Source organism: Callorhinchus milii, unplaced genomic scaffold, assembly GCF_018977255.1.
Source record: "Callorhinchus milii isolate IMCB2004 unplaced genomic scaffold, IMCB_Cmil_1.0 Scaffold13, whole genome shotgun sequence".
Taxonomy (NCBI): Eukaryota; Metazoa; Chordata; class Chondrichthyes; order Chimaeriformes; family Callorhinchidae; genus Callorhinchus; species Callorhinchus milii.
In genome coordinates, this window is record NW_024704754.1 from 4,766,600 (window position 1) to 4,784,255 (window position 17,656).

The window sequence follows — 17,656 nt, forward strand, 5'->3', positions numbered from 1 at the left end:
CTCTCTCATTTCCCCATCCAATACTGTGAGCCTTGGACTACAAACTCAAAATGCCATTGTGGGGCTTGAACTCACAATTTGACTCAAAAAAAGACTGCTACAAATTAATGACGAACCTTAATGCGATCTATTCACATCTATAAAAAGGTTACAAGTATCCAGATTGTTAAGGGGGTTTCGTAAGCCATTCTTAGAGGTCTGTTGGGAAAAGAATCCTGAGTATTTTCTATAAGACCCAGAGTGATACCTCTTCCACTCTTCAAGTAGTCAGATTTTAGAGTTATTTATATGTTTCCCCCATAATAAATGTACCTATTATAGAATTAAGGGGAAAGTGTATTCATCACTTCTTACATCTACGAACACACAGAACTACACATCACAGAAACAACAACAACAACAAGATTCCATTTATAGAGCGCCTTTCACGTCAGGAGGACGTCCCAAGGCGCTGCACAGTTGGGTCATGAGACCCAACTCAGTCATGAGACCCAACTCAGAAAACTCAGTGATGAAATGCTTTGAGATGGTTCGATGTAACAAAGAGATAAGTACAAGGATTAGTGTTAGGAGTAGAGAAATGTCTACACTGAGTGTATTTGAACTGGTCGTTCACCTCATGGCTGTTTGTGGGATCTTGTCGAGCTCAAATTGGTTGCTTCATTCATCTACAAATACTACTAATAATAATAATCCTTGCATTTAATACAGTGCCTTACCATGTTGTTGATTTGTATTAAAGCGCTTCACAAAATACATTGTAGAGTGGAGTGACTGTGCATTTTTTGTGGGCGAAAACAGTCACTGCAATTGCCTGTGAAGCAAGTGCCTTGAGATATTTTGATGTAACGAGGCCTGTATCAAACGCATGAAGTTTTTTTTGTATTCTGCACATCATAAGAAACTAACATACATAAGAAATGATAGACAAAAAAATACCAAGATCCATCGAGTTCGGCTTCCACCTTCCTAGCGGTTGCATGCACATATGTCCCAAACTACCTACGTACTATTTCCCATAAGCTTAAAACGAGTATTTTTGTAATGGCGTGAAAACCCAAGATAACATTGAATTGGGCCAGCATTACCTTCACTGTATTTCACAGCATTAACGTGGCCAGGTCTGCTACTAAATCAACAGGTAGGTAGCTTACTGCTGGTGGTTACGTATAATGGCTTCTGCCTTAAAAAAGCTATTAATCTTCGGGACTACAGTACATAGTGTATCCTGCAGTGAAATCTTGCCCTTGGACTGCGACCCAGACAATTGCTGTTTGTATGCAATTGATTTAACAAGATTGATCAGAAAATTACAAAATGAACTTTTAGTGAATGATCAATCTTGAAATCACACCTAGTAGATGTTTTATGCTTATGAAGCTTTTATGCTGTCTCTTTGTTAGAGAACGAGGTGAATGCTCGGCACTCAGTTTATCTTTTATTGTGCTCGCTATCCCCCACTTGAACATAAAAACCTACAAGATCGTTCACTGAAACCAGATTAGTTTTCTGACTTGAATCTAATGCTCAGCAAAATCAACTGCAGGTAAAATTTTCAATCAATTTATAAAGTAGTGCCTGATATTTCATTGTAAATGAAGTCAAATGTTTTACCGTTTGCTAATGACATGATAATAATAATAATAATCCTTGCATTTGATATAGCGCTTTTCACGTCGGGAGGACGTCCCAAAGCGCTTCACAGGACACACTGTGAAGTGAATTGACTGTATATTTGTGGGCGAACGCGGCAGCCAATTGCGCACAGCAATGTCCCACAAACAGTCGTAGATTGAAAATGACCAATTTATTATTGTTTTTGGTTTTGGAGGGATTATTATTAGGCTCTGTGTGGAGTAAGGAAACTTGCCCAAGGTTTCGCCCTCTGCCTGGAATTGAACTCAGGTCTCTCACTTGCAAAGCGAGTGCTCTAACCACTGAGCTACAGGACTCCACGATAAATAAAGGGATTGAAAAAGTCCTGTAAAAATAATAATAATTTGGTCACGCTGCCTCTGCCACTCCAATTACTACACCCTCCCCATCTCCTCCTCCCACCCCAGCCCCTACCCACCCCTCCCTCCACACCTTTTAACACGTCTCCCCTTCCTCTCTCATCACCGCCATAACCCATATGAAACCCACCACCTGCTCCCTGGATCCCACCCCTAGCCCCCTCCTTACCTCCCAGCTCCACCTCCTTGCCCCTCTACTCACTGATGTTGTTAACTCCCTGTCCTCTGGTACTGTTCCCACTCCTTTAAAAACCGCTGGCATCATTCCTATCCTTAAAAAAACCCTCCCTGGACCCTTCTCTACCCTTCCCCTTCTCTGGTCAAAGTGACAAATGACATTCTGTCCATTTGCGACCAGGGCTCCGTCTGCCTCCTCATCCTCTGCTGCTTTCGACACCATCGACCATTCTATCCTCATCCACCGCCTCTCCTCACCTCAACCTCTGTGGAAAGTGAGGTAATGTTGTTGTTCTTTGGGCAATCGTAAAAGTTATAGAATAAGCAAAGACAATGAGACAAAACATGTTTTCGCATTTGGTGTAAGAATAGCTTTGTTTTGGTTTGCAACTATCAATGTATATGTTATTGTGCTAAGGAACTCGGGACCCATATCTCTTTTCTGAAATAAACAGACATCCAATTTTGGAAAGTGGAACCTGTATAAAAGACAGATGTTGGTTTTATCTGGTGTGGAGGGAGGGGAGCAGTATCTTGAAAGAGTTATTGCTACTGCTCTGCACCTCATATATGAAATAAAGTGTTTTTTGATGTTTACCGCACTGACTCCGTGTTGAGTTTTTCAGGTCTTTAAGAGCAATTGCACATCGCAATCAGAATTTAACAATTTGGAGGTTCCACCGAGATCGAAAGACCGGGTTTTTCCCTTTGGCTTTCCACGGCTCTGCATTTATCAGCACAAACATCGTGCACAGGTGAGCATTCTTAACATTGTTTGTGTACGATACATGGTTGAGACGTGGTTGTCGAGGGTCCCCGACCTCTTCAATTTAAGGTGCAAAATTGCGATTTGTTAGACCTAAATGTTTCCAGGCGGTTTAGTACTATAAGGTATAGTATATGGATAAGACGTCTTCTGGGAAGTCGGCTACTGGTGTTTCTGCCCGACACAGATAAAGTTATAATTCCGATCGGTTGTTTAAGTCGACTACGGGTTTGAGTCCCTAATAAGGTTGTTTAATATTAAAGTTGTTTAATATTAAGGTTGATAAACTAAGGGTTTGAGTCCCTAATATTATAAGTGGTAATTGATAAGTTAGATGTCTTGATAAGTTAAGATCTTGTATGTATAAGAAGTCGGCCGTTGAAGTTTAAGTCATTTAGATACTTGTTTGTATTTAAAGTGTGGTGGGCAGGCCATTTACTTCGTTATTAACAATCGTCATGGGACAAACATTTAGCTCGACTCAAAAGGGAGATAAGGGCACCCCAGCTGCCTATATGGAAAGTCATTTTGGCCAGCACAGTGTTCGTTATTTACGGACCTGGACTAAATTAACTAAGGGCCAACCTTTTTCTTGGCCTCCAGACGGATCCTTTAATAAAGACCGTATTGCTGCTCTTCGGCAACGGTCCATGCCAAATCTGAGCAAGGTGGGTGCAGTAATTGTGTCTGCAGAAAGCATAATATGACCCCCCAAATAGAAGCGCTTAATTTGTGGATTACTGAAAGTGAAAAACGACAGGCGCAGAGTGTTTTGGCAAGTCGACAAAACTCAGCAGCAAAGGTAATGGTGGCTCAGCAGCTAAGAAATAAGGCAGAAAAGGAAAGAGAGGAAGCTGAGGAAACTGTCCCTTTGACGGGTTATAATGAGGATGAAGAGTTGGCAATAGCAGCAGCTCTTGCAGCAACCGGTGTACGCCAATATCATAATGTGGCCTCTGCCTCTACTTTGATGGGTTCCCCCACAAATATACGGACACCTCCAAGTAGTTCGGCTGTGTTCTCAGCTTCTTCGATGTCGACAAAGAGAGAGACTATAGGAGGACTGTCAACCATATCGGCTGCCCCCTCACCGGCTCACTCAATTCGCCTCTGTCCCCTATGGGACAATCGGACACGTTTGCTCCCATTAACCTGGGTCCACTGACAAGCACTCCCTATCCATCTTGTCCCATTCCTAACCCCTATCCCTCTGCTCCACCACCATATTCCTCGCCTACTGACAGCTCCTTACCAACAGAAGCCGTGAGCGACAGTGAACCATTAATGTTCCCTATGCGCGAATTTCCAGCCCCTATGGGGGGCACGATGGAAATTTACCGCCCATGGACAGCCACTGAACTAAAAGATTTGATTTTGCAAACCCCCCTCCCAGATGTAGATTTTGTCAAGGCTGAAAGGGCATTGTCTATTATGCGTTTGTGTTGTAATCCTACTGTGACCGATTGGATTCTGTTTTTGGAAGCATGGTTGCCCCCTTCCAAGGGACACCACATGCTAAGAGAAATTAGGCATTGGTGTAATAACCTTGTAGGAGATAGCACAAGGCCAGCCCCTGTGCAAATGTTCACAGCTATTATACAAATCTTGCACTATTTGTACCCCCAAACTTCTGATTGGACTAAAATTAGCGACTGTACTCAGAAGAAAGGAGAGTCTCTCGAGGATTATGTTGAGAGGTTTAGGAAAGTTTTCAAGCGCTATTCGGGAATTGAGAATGTGACTGCCAACCAGACGCCCTTTGTGGCAGCGTTTGTGGCAGGTCTTGAGAAAGAATTGCAAGACATGTTTAAGTCCTTATGTATCGGGTGGGAAGGCAACGTCATGATAGAGTTAATGCCAACATTAAAGCATTGTTACAAGCAGCTTGAGGCGAAAAGGGAAAAAGAGAGTAAAGCGGCTTTTGAGATGGCAGTCTCTACCATTGCTGGTGGGTTAACATCGGCAGCACAGGGGCTAAGCCCTATGTTGGCTACAGGCGCACAATTACCCGTCGCCACTAATGCACCTGTGCCTACCACCCCGGCCTTAAGTCAAGCCGCCGGAGGTATGAATACACAGATAAGAGGGTTTTGGAGGCGAAGAACGCGGGGACGAGGTCGGGGTAGAGGAGGTTACGGTAAATGGGAAGGAGGTTATAATTCAGGGTACAATCACGGATATAGTCAACCAAACTATGGGCTGAATTGCCCTCCTGCTCCTCCGTCCCAGGCTGGAGGTCCTAATCAGAATTGCTTCACCTGTGGAGCATATGGACATTGGTCCTGAGATTGCCCTAATAGGTACCAGGGACCTCAGGTCCAGTTTCAGCCCCAAGATAAAATTGTCTATGCACCTCAGGGTTTCCAACAGTCACAGTCTCAGTACCAAGCCCCAGCGCGCCAGTTGCTTGCGATATCGGAAGGGCGCTGTCCGGCTACTGGTGTTTCTGCCCGACACAGATCGTACCTCTCACACCGCCTGCACTACATCTCCTTAAGTGGCTTCTCTTCTAGCCCCCAGACCGTCTCGTGTGGCATTCTTCAGGGCTCTGTTCTTGGTCCCCTCCTCTTCAACATCTATATGCTCCCTCTTGGTGACATCATCCGCAGACATGGGGTCAACTTCCACATGTATGCGGATGACACCCAAATCTACCTCTCTGCCTCCATCCTTGACTCCAGGACCACTGCTGTCCTGACGAATGTCTGTCAGACATCAAGTCCTGGATGAGAGTTAAACTTTCTTCAGTTGAGCGTCAACAAGACTGAGGCCCTCCTGATTGGCTCCCCTCAGTGCCTCCACACCTCAGGCGCTGACAGTATCACCATCTATGGTTGCAACTCCACCTTACTAAGCCAGTAATCACCTTACTAAGCCACTAACTCCCTCCTACTTCTCCGACCTCCTAAACCACTACCATCCTGTTCGCTCCCTCCGCTCAGCGGGCTCCAGCCTGCTTCACGTCCCCCGCCTTACTCGCTCCACTATCGGCGGGTGGGCCTTCCGCCACTCTGCCCCCACCCTCTGGAACTCCATCCCGCAATCCCTCCATCTTGCCCCATCCATTGCCACCTTCAAGACCCACCTTCAATAATAATAATAATAATCCTTGCATTTGATATAGCGCTTTTCACGTCGGGAGGAAGTCCCAAAGCGCTTCACAGAACACACTGTAAAGTGAATTGACTGTATATTTGTGGGCGAACGCGGCAGCCAATTGTGCACAGCAATGTCCCACAAACAGTCGTAGATTGAAAATGACCAATTTATTATTGTTTTTGGTTTTGGAGGGATTATTATTAGGCTCTGCGTGGAGTAAGGAAACTTGCCCAAGGTTTCGCCCTCTGCCTGGAATTGAACTCAGGTCTCTCACTTGCAAAGCGAGTGCTCTAACCACTGAGCTACAGGACTCCACAAGAGTGCTTTCGATCACCCCCTACCCTCCCCACCCCGACCCTCAGTTCGGGTTCAAAACTCTATCTGTCCAACGCTTTGGGACGTCCTCCTGACCTGAAAGGCGCTATATAAATGTAATTTTTTTGGTGTTGTGTAAGGTGAGGCGTGTAAACTCACCCAAATTCCGATTCAAGTTTTATAACTGAATTCTATACATTATTAATTGTAGGGATGAGCAAACCAACTTTCTCCTTTGTTTTTAAGTGGATTAGAGGAGAATTGCAAAACTTATTGCGATTCAACCGATAAAAGTGAAATAAAACTAAAACTTGTGGCATTTTCAAACAAGCATCGCATAAAGTAACTTGTAAAATATTCAGCAGATTAGAAATGGGAAAGCGGTTTTGCTTTCTGACTGGGAGATTATAGGCTAAACGATTAAAGTCTGAGCAGAGAGAGGAGAGGGGGGTAAAGAGAAGTATTGTAAGATCATCATCAATAACAAATTATATTTGTTTAGCGCCTTTCACGTCGGGAGGACATCCCAGATCAGAATGGGAGGCAGAGTGAACCTATGGTATTGATGTTATTCCATTGACCGGAGATGGGATACTGTTAAGAGACTTTCACAGTGACACATTATCAACAAATAAATTAACAACCAGATACTTTGTGGCTTTGCTGCACTTACTTGACACACACAGTAACTTGGTCTCACTGTAGATTTTGAGACTTCGATGCCTATTCCTCACTTGGAAGTAAAGATTCCAAATGTCAATCTTTACTTCCAAGTGAGGAATATGCCAAAGGTCAATACGGCACAGAAAATCGGACACCCAGAAACAATATTCAATGAGATTTTCTGCTTTTTGTGAAGTCTGGCGACTTTGATGTTCAGCATTAAGATTGGAAAAATTCAATCAGAGGGTTTCACCCTCAAAGAATGACTGGAGATAGCAGAGATATCTAACCAGACGGTTAACATGCATCTTATGAGTGATGTATAATAGGGCTTCCTAAACATACAAGACTAAGAGGGCAGAAAATAGATTAGAGTTATGTGATGTTACAAGTGTGGTCTGTCACTGCAGGTAATAAACCTGTATTTTGCTTGGACATTTTGTGTTAACATTTCACCTTCGACTGCTCTCTCTCTCTCCCTCTCTTTCGAGACGAAGAATTGTGGAATCCTGTAGTGTGGTGGTTAAAGAGCACTCGCCTTGCGAGCGAATGGACCCAGCTTCAAGTCTGGGTGGGACAGGGCGAAACCTTAGGCAAGTTTCCTTACTCCACACACCTGTTTACCTCGCAGTAAGTAGGAACCTGCTTGTTAAGTCGATTGGTGGATCGCTTTTCTGGGGATAACAATTCCTTCAAAATAAATAATAATGTGGTCACTCAATCCACGGCTGTTTGTGGGACATTGATGTGCTCAATTGACTGCCTTGTTTCTTCAATAAAATATAGTCACTACATTTTACAGTACATTCTGTGAAGCGCTTTGAGATGTCTAGAAGACGTGATAAGGCACTATATCAAATGCGAGGATTACTCGTTATTTTTGTTTTTGAGATAAAATGTATCAATCGGTGCACTTGAGTCATTTTTTCATGTCAGCTGCAAGTGTTTTACTGTGAGATTAGAGATTTATTTAATGTGAGAACATTAGTGACCTGCAACTTGCAGGGCCTGTGGCTCCTGACATGAGCTGATATTGTAATGAGTACCAGGAAAGGCTTTCGACAGGAGGATGCCAATTGAAACATAAAAAAACTTTGCATTTGATATAGCACCTTGAAAAGGAAAGATTTTCAGGGCTATGGGGTAAGAGCGCGGGAGTGGGACTAGTTGGCAGCTCTTTCAAAGAGCGTGCAGACACGATGAGCCGAATGGCCTCCTTCTGTGCTGTGATAAGATATCTCAAAGTGCTTCACAGGATATACTGTGAAGTGTAGTGACATATGTATTTTGTGGGCGAAACCCATAAGAGTAGGCTACATGCTTGTGTGTGGTTAGATTTCCATTGGAGTCGATGTACAGTATTGATATTCACTTCTCCAAATATCTATTAAAACACTTTTTCCACTGATGACTTCTTAGCAAGAGTCGAGGCAAAAAGCTGTCGGCAGTGCTCAACCCAATACGTACAAAAACTCCTTTGGTGATGGATGTTATGGGGCAAAAAACAATTTGGTCTAACAAAGAGAATCAGGCAAATCATACCAAACCTATAGCCTGGCAGCTACTGTGTCATTTGTCCAATTTCCTCACAGCTCGAGTGAATGAACGTTCAAACTGACACAAATCCAGTCTCACACCAAAATCCTTTCAAAAGGAGATGATGGTAAGAGCAAAGTTACAGAAAAAGCATTGCCTTGTTAATCAATGCAGGACAGAGTCAGTTATAAAAGCACAACTACTTTTGGGTTTGGATTAGTTTTCATTAGTATCATCCCATAGTTATTAAAGTCACGTCAAAGAGTGTGAGATATTAATAACAGCAATAAATAACCTGAAGTTCACTATAAAACTACATTTTGCTTTGTTTCAGAGACTTTTAGAGTTTTTGACCTGGGAGTTTCAGTTCAAATCACATCATTATTTCAATAATTTACAGGGATAACATTTATGCCAACAACCCAAGTGGATTTTATTGACAATCACATTGTTGGGTCAAAAGTATTTATCACAGAAATATTCCTTTGTTAAAGCTGGCTTCACGTCAGTGCGAGGTTAGCAATTACCCGCTTGGGAACCAATATCTTCGAGGTTTGGAATTGAATACTTGCACTGCAAACAAAACATTTTAATGATACACACAGGACATGGCTGTTTACAGATGAATGTTTATTCCAATTGACCACTCTGGTAAGATACTGATTAAACACCACAGCAGACAGGAGGAGAGGTGATGTGTACTCATTGGCTCGGAATACTGTGTGAAATATAATAACTAAAGACTCTATCCTGGTCTTAAAAACACCTGAGGTAAGAGAATCTCGTGAAATCATTTTATTGAGTAAAATGCCTTCTTCAGGCTCTCTTCCCCACTCTTTGGGACTCCGTCCCCTTCGCCTTGCTCCCTCCCAATCACAGCAATAAATAACCTGAAGTTCACTATAAAACTATTCCATCACCCTCCTCCACCCAACCCTCCCTCCTGATGCTAACCTCCCAGCTCAGGTCCAAATCACTGACTGTCCAGCACCTCGGGATGTTCTCCCAACGTGAAAGGCACTATATAAATGTAATTTATTATTGTTGTTGGGTAAAAATTTAATCTACCGTCCTGCACTGTGCCAATTTTTGACTTTTTAAAGTAACTTAAAAAGTAAGGAGTTGAACAGCCAAAAACCAGAGGTAAAGGTGATGTCATTGAACTCCATTTCCTTGCTACAAACTGGGTCCTGGTGAGAGCTCTGGAGCTTCAAATAACAATAATCCCTGCATTTGATATAGCGCCTTACCACGTCGTTGAGACATTTCAAAGCGCTTCACAGAATATACTGCAAAGTGTAGTAACTGTGTATTTTGTGGGCAAAACATGGCAGCCAACTGCACGCAGCAGTGTCCCACAAACAGCCGTGGATTGAGTGACCACATTTTTTTTGAGCAGTCAGAGATTAACATGATTTCCTGGACAATTGAGACAACATTCCAGAGCCTGGGAACTGAGATCCACAACAACAACAACAACAACGGCAGAACAGAGTGCGTTACTCAAGCTTGTCTGATGCTATAAGGTGGAGAACTTTGGAACCGTCTGACCAACTTACTGTGTATCATCGGATGGGCAACTCCCGAAATAGTTAGCGATTCAAATTACATACATCTGACCGTTAAGCTCCACCAGGTTTTCGAACATCCTCACATTGAAAAGCTTTCAAAACTCACAAGACCTCACTGATGCTGAGCGATCTGAAGCTATCTCAGGACACCTTGCTTTCTGCTTGTGGGAGCTGTAGGTTCAAAGGGAATTTAACCTCCACCCTTGTCCAGAACAAGAGGAAATTCCAGACTGAGAGATCAAAGGACTTTCTCTTTTTGGACAGGAGGAGGGGTGGGGAGAGGGGAAGGGGAGAGTTTCAGAAGGAAGTAGAAATGGCAAACTTATTCCACGAAGGGAAAGTCCAAGATTTGAAGGGTCTTTAATAGATCGAAGTTGATCCCATCCTGAAATAAAACAAGATGCTTTGATACATCTCAACAATGTTTCTCTCCAGCGCTGGTCAGATAAGGATCTGTCCATAAATACAGCGTCGTTCAGAGTGTTTCAAGTTGATCCCGAGGCCCGGCTGCCCAGCTGGGGAAGAAGCTTCTCCGCTGTCGGTCTCAGGGACAACCTGTGAGTTCAACCCTACTGGCCAATTGTCCTGGTCAGAAAGCTCCATCACACCTAGGGAGCAAGGTACTGTAATGTGGAATGACTTGTGCATTTTGTGGGTGAAACCCAGCAGCCAATTGCACTGAGTGTCCCCACAAACAGTCGTGAATTGAGTGACCAATTTTATTATATTTTTTGGGGGGAGATTATTACCCCCAGAAAGCGATCTGCTAATTGACTTAACAACCGGGTTCCTACTTACTGCTAAGTAAACAGAGCTGTGTGTGTGGAGCAAGGAAACATGCCTAAGGTTTCGCACCGCCTGGGAATCGAACCCGGGTCCTCTCGCTTGCGAGGCAAGTGCTCTAACCACTACACTTCGGGGCTCCGCGAAAGGAAACCAAAAAAAAATACAACATTTGTTTTCGAAAGCCACCAAACCTGTGTTATGTTGGTATACATCATACATTTATTAGTGAACAACCCTCTGAAATCAGCCACAACAATAAAAAAATGATTGCACTACCTGGTAAAGCAATAACTAGCAACTTTCATAAAAAAAGTACAAATCTGTTAAAAATTTCGTCTCTGAAACAATTTGGTTTACAGATGTATAATACATTATAACTAGTTATGTTAAATGCTACAACATTATGATTCGAATGGGATGAAAAAACACCAAAAAAAAATGTTTTTTTTAGCATCAGAACCATTTCCTATATATATATTAGCAAATTTCAAATACATACATGGCAAAATGAGGTAACTGTAACTGTGCAAGTACCAAAAACCAAGATTCTTCCTAACACAGAACACAGGGAGGCCTGACCAACGAGACTGTGGACAGAATCCACTGCCTTTCAGGTCAGGACTAAGTAAAACAGTAAACAATCCACTATTTCCCACCACATTAAATCATTGGTAAACAATTGGTGGCATCTACAGAGCAATTAACAACCACAAAAATTTTTCCTAAATAATTTAGCTGCTTGGAATAATTTTCGCACCACAAACAAAAGAAAAGGCTGTGTGAGCGTAGGTATGTGTGCAGTATAGTGCATGGCAGTAATAGCTGAGCACAGATTCCCCACTCCCACCCCCCCCACCCCCAACCCCCAGCCCCCAGGGATAGAGCTCGTCAAAGTCAGGCCACACCACACACCGGCTGGACATGCATGCATATGTGCACATTAAATATTTTTTTCCCTCCTCTAAAGTCTTTCGCTCGAAAAAAAAACAATACACCGCTCGCTCGCTCAATCTCTCGCTCGCTCAATCTCTCGCTCGCTCACTCTCACTCGCTCGCTCAATCCCTCGCTTGCTCACTCAACACACGGATTGTTTTTCTCTTCTACTTCTTCTTCATGCAAACGATACAGGAAATATTTCAGAAGTGGTTAGGTTTGGTTAAGGACAGCGCATGCGTGTGCACACGCATGAGGGAGGGGGGGGGGGGGGGGGAAGAGGTGGGGCAGGACCAGTGTATGGTACAAATACAAGAGAACATGGATAAGTACATTCAGACATCACGTGGATAACTTACAAACGGACGCCCGCGCACATACACACACACGCATGCACACACGCGCGCACATACACACACACACACACGCATGCACACACGCGCGCACATACACACGCACATACACACGCACGTGCGTGCGGGAAAAAAAATTCCCAGGCATCCCACTTCGCCCCATCAGTACAGTACACTGTTGGAGGGTTTTACTGGGTGTACAATCACCCCCATTGTCTTCCTTCCGTCTACTGTCTTCTGCTCGAAGGGGGGAGGGGGGGATGCGGGGGAGAGGGGGGAACGTGACAAAATCATACCAATTCCCTACCCCTCCCCTCCTCTTGACTATTGTGTCAATACTTGGAATGATCAAACTATAAAATGTTAATACACATCAAAGTACACGCAGGTTAAAATCTTTGGAGCTCGGAACACAATGTTAGGACAACACATCTCCAGACACGCGCGTTGTTTGTCTAAGCGAAGATACTGGTGATCGCTGATGTCGTCAAAAATCGCACGGTGCAAACAGAGGTAACAGGACTCCGCGTAAGATCCTAGATTGCTGCTGTTATAGGGGAAGGCTTAAGGTAACACGGGTGAGCGGGTGGGGGCAAGAATGCACTCTTCCCCTCTCCTCCCCCCCCCCACCACACGTCACCTCGGTAACGTCTCCGACAATTGTGCTGCTGAAATGGCTTTTTCTTTTTACTCTAAATCTCGGTGGACTTCTGAAGCGTCAGCTCGACAGATTGGACAAGTACGATTGGTCTGGAACGAGGAGAGAGAGAGAGAGAGAGAAGACAGAATTAGTCAACATCACAGACAAGTCACGGGCCATCGCAAACAACTCCATCACTGCTCAACAACAACAATAATAAATTACATTTACACAGCGCCTTGCACGTCAGGAGGACGTCCCAAAGGGCAGGACAGTCAGGGATCCCCACCTGAGCTGGGGGTTGGGATCAGGATGGTTGGAGACCAAAAGCGCGGTCAAAGAGGAGGGTCTCGAAGGAGGCAAGCGTGAGGAGGAGGGACTGTGGGATGCAGCTCCAGAGGTGTGGGGGCAGAGAGGCTGAAGGCCCGCCCGCCAATGGTGGGGCGGGCAATGGCGGGGGACGTGAAGCAGGCCGGAGCTCGCTAAGCGGAGGGAGCAGACAGGTTGGTAGGGGTTCAGGAGGTTGCAGAGATAGGGAGGAGCAAGGACGTGGAGGGCTTTGAAGGTGATGACCAGGATCTTGGAACTGTCACAATCGGTGTACATCAGTGAGGGAGTCACACCAGAGAGACACACTTCTCCCCCCGGGCCTCCCCCCCACCCCACCCCACCCCCGTGGCCATTTGCTACGTATTGTATCAGAATCCTAATCGCTCGCCCCTCGCAACTCTTTTTGTTTGTGACAAAGAACAAAAATGAGACCAACGAATGGTTATACTGATACGATTATACTGATACATTAGGCCTTTCACACGGGGAGGATGTCTCAATGCCGGACAACAGGTAGGAGCGGGGGGGGAGGGGGGTGGGGAACCCATTAAATACAGTCTTAAGATTTACGCAAAGTGCGTGTTTCTTACCTTCAGCCATTTGTCAACACATTTCGTGTGGAACTCGTGGTTGCAGGGTAAGACTCTAAGTAGCTGCCTGGACTCAAAATCACTAAAGCATACGACGCACCTGTAGAGCGGAGACAACAGATTACATTCTGCACACTTCTCGGGGCGCAGAGGAAAGGAACTTGTTAATAACAGTCCTTCGGTTCACCATCCACACGGGGGCGTATACAGCACCACACACCACACACACACACACCCCTCACGTTGATACTCATACAAAAAAAGATTTAAAATGCAAAACTACATTTACACGGCGCCTTTCGCATCAAGAGGATGTCCCGAGGGGCTGGACAGTCAGGGATTTGGACCCGAGCAAGCGGGTGAGGGGGCGGGTGGGTGGTTGGGATCAGGGAGGGTACTAATCCATACATTTAATACAGCGCCTTATCGTGTGTCTTCTCAAAGCGAATTGAACCGTATATTTTGTGGGCGAAACCGAATTAAAACTGACCCGCGATTGCTATGCAACTCAAGCGAAATATTTTCCCGGCTGTCCTGAGTGTTGCTTTAAGGGGATGGACCGGGGCCGGAGGGGATCAGACAGGCCGACCGATGGCTTTGTAATGCTGGTCACAGTCACACGGTCGCTCCAAACGTTTCTCACCGCGTCGGCCAAACTCCAGTGCACCTCCCGGGGGAGGGGGGGGAGGAGCGGGGGGTGTCCTTCGGATGAGACGTTAGTAATAGTCCTTGAATTTGATTTAGCGCCTCATCGCATTATCGCGACGTCTCAAAGCGCTACACAGGATAAACTGTAAAGTGGAGTGACCGTGTGTCTTGTGGGTGAAATCTACAGTTAGCTTTCACATTCCGAGGGTGGGAGTGGGTGGTGGGGGGGGGGAGGGAGAGAGAGAGAGAGAGAGAGAGGGTGAAACTGAGTAACCACACAAGAAGAATGAGCCTCACAAAGTTTGTTCTGACTGGTGATTTTCAGGGTTGAACCTGTAGGACGGAAGCTGCTCTATATCTGCTTTGGTGAGCCCTCGTGGCTTCGCCTCGCCCAGTCGCTCGGCCAGGTTTAGCAGCGCCTGCGGGACAGACCGGAGAGACAAGCGGTTAGCGACGTCCCGCTAAGCTCGGGCAACTAATCCATCGCCTTGGCCCCAAACTACTGCCACGATTTGCCTGTCTCCTCGCTCAGCTGAAACGCTCGAGCCCCGTTTTGGCACAGGCTCGGCCGCTGAAGCCTCGGGATGGCTTTCCCGGTGGTCGGGGTGCCCCTCGCGCGCGAAACGCCGCCAGCGTGACTATGACCCGGAAGGCGGCCGCTTCTGTTTCTCATTCAAAAAGCGCTCGGTTTTAGCGGGAGTTTAGAGACGGATAAACCACCGGGTCCCCAGTGGGAGGAGCTCGGCAGCACGGCTTGGGCCCCGGGACCCAGAGCGAGAGAGGGAGGGAGGGTGGGAGGGAGAGAGAGATGCACCTCGTAGTTTTCCACCTCCACATCCTCGACCTCCAGCTCCACACTAATGGCTGGTCCCACCGCAGGAGGCACTGGAAGCATCGATCTGTGACATGGAAACAAGGGGCATATTTACTCTCTCTGCGCGCACATGCGTGTGCGAGCACAAACCACAGCGGTGAATAAGGACGTGCACACACACACACACACACACACACACATCCCTGCCTACAGGTTCCTCCCACGCCGTCCCCCCCCATCATCTCCCCGAATATCCCGGCTCGAAGACTCACCAACAACAACAACAAATTGCATTTACTCAGCGCCTTTGAGGTCGGGAGGACGTCCCAAGGTCCTGGACAGTGAAGGGTTTGCACCCGAGCTGGGTGGGGGCTGGGATCACAGAGAGAGGTACAAACAACAACAACAACAACTTGGATTGTGTAGTGCCTTTCCAGTCGGAAGGACATCCCAAACCCCTCATTGTTCGATGAACGCAAACAAAACTCGCTGCTGTTCACTCATTTACCCACCATTGATGGCCGGGCCTTCAGTCTCTCTGCCCCCACCCACCCCCCCCCACCACCTCCCGGTCTCGTACCAAGCTTTCCCCCCGCTGATCTCCAGCGACCATTTTATATTGCACCCCCCCCACCTGCCCCCACACCAGCACCCACACCACCTGCCCCCCCTGGGACAGTTCGTGCCCCTCCAACCCCCGCACCCACGCCTGGTAAGTCGGACACGGTGAAGCCGAGAGTCTTGACTGGGGGTGGGGGGGGAAAGTGGGGGGTGACGGGGTTCAGTCCGTGTTCCACGGGCAATCGGAAATAGCAGTCCACAGCAACAGGCTGGTGCCAAGCTGGTGACTGGCAAAGCGACTTGAGCTGCTGCCACGCACACCAGGCTGCCAGCTCCTCACCATCACCCGGGCAGTGCTGTCCGTTGCCAGGTGAGCGCAAGAAGCGGCTGGTTAAAGGCAGCGTCGAGCTCAGCAAAGCAAGGGGAGAGTCTCAGTGGGCCGGGGGAGGATTGTGGGGAGGCAAGAGATGTCACTGCTTCAAGGGTCCCTTTTGAGTCCCAGCTTACGACATCGCTGCCGTGCGTTTTGTCCTGAGCGTCCGACCGACCGACCGACGGGCGGAGGTGAGGGTATTCCCAGGGCTTCTCAGCATTCCAGAAGCTTCCGAGCCCCGCTGTCTGCGCACAGTGCGGATGACGGAGTGTGGGGTGGGGGGGAGAAAAGAGAGAGAGAGAGCTGAACTTGTGAACTCTTGCTTTTATCGCTCGCTTCCAGCAGACAAGACGGCTTGTCAAATGTTATGTGTTGAGTTGTCTCTCGGGAGCAATTGTGGCTGAATTATTAATGCAGCACGAGCCAGGCTGAGCGGAGCGTACACACGCTTCCCTCTCTCTCTCTTGCAGGTCCAGTTTGGGGTGTAATGGGTTTTGGTGGGGAAGGGGCGGGCGTGTTTCCTTGGAGCCAGGGGCATTAATCGAATTCGCGCTCCCTCTCTCTCTCTCGCCCACAGCCCCTGCAGAGGATAGAGAACGAGGTGGAGATGCGAGGGGACCAGCACGGTGTGGGGGGGTTTACGTACCCCCCCTCACACCACCCCCCCACCATGCCCCCTGCCGTCCCACTCCAGTACCTCTCCCACGACCCCCTCCACCAGGAACTGCCCTTCGGAGTGGTGAGAAACACAGCGACTGTGGTGGGGGGGATGGGAGGGAAGTGTGTTTGTGTTTTGGGGGGAGGGGTCATGTGTGTGTTGGGTGGGGGGGGTTGTGTGTGTGTGTGTGTATGAGGGGTGCTGTGTGTGTGAGGGGTGCGCTGTGTGAGGGGGTGGTGTGTGTGTGAGGTGGGGGCTGTGTGTGTGTACGGCAGGAGGTGGGGGGGCTGTGGGAGGGGGAGTGTAATGGGGATGTGTTGGGGTGGTGGGCGGTGTTGGGGTGGGGAGTGTTTGCTGGGGGGAGTAAGGGCAGTGTAACGGGGATGTGGTCTTGCCCCTGACAGCCATACCCACATGTGATGCCGCGGAGAATGGCCGGCCAGCGCTATCGCCTGCAGCAGCCTCTGCCCCCACCTCCGCCGTATTACCCCAGCTTCCTGCCATATTTCCTGTAAGTCTGGTGGCTCCGCGCTCAGGGAGGGGGGAGGGATTTATTTCCCGCGTGGCGGTGCCGAGGTGGTGGAGAGGGGGAACCTGCCGTGAATGCGTAACGAACATTTGTCGAATAACGACAACAAAATACTTGTAAGCGCTTTCAATCGGAGGACGTCAAGGCGGGACAGTCGGACCGACCGAGTGGGGTGGGATCAGGAGGGCGGGAGGGTAGGGGTAGAGGGCCTGAAGGCACGGTCAAAGGAGGGTCTTGAGTTGTGCTTTGAAAGAGGAAAGGGATGGAGCAAGAGGATAGTGGGATGGAGTTCCAGAGA

The 17,656-nt window shown here is 47.4% G+C and overlaps 2 protein-coding genes across 2 annotated transcripts; one reads left to right on the forward strand and one right to left on the reverse strand.

Annotated features, from left to right (window-relative positions):
- Positions 1-12,306: 12,306 nt before the first annotated feature.
- Positions 12,307-15,538, reverse strand: LOC103191318 (RING finger protein 44). Its single transcript, XM_042339997.1, has 4 exons — positions 15,238-15,538; positions 14,721-14,842; positions 13,776-13,875; positions 12,307-12,965 (listed from the first exon to the last, which is right to left on the reverse strand). Exons 1-4 carry the CDS (start codon positions 15,316-15,318, stop codon positions 12,903-12,905), a joined length of 366 nt encoding a protein of 121 aa, XP_042195931.1. The 5' UTR covers positions 15,319-15,538; the 3' UTR covers positions 12,307-12,902.
- Positions 15,539-15,802: 264 nt separating this feature from the next.
- LOC121850065 (RING finger protein 44-like) lies at positions 15,803-17,344 on the forward strand (the record flags this gene model as incomplete). The annotated part of the gene is made up of 3 exons (XM_042340133.1): positions 15,803-15,949; positions 16,749-16,910; positions 17,234-17,344. Coding segments are annotated over 3 exons (420 nt in total), but the record flags the coding sequence as incomplete, so codon positions are not given.
- Between the last annotated feature and the right edge of the window lie 312 nt (positions 17,345-17,656).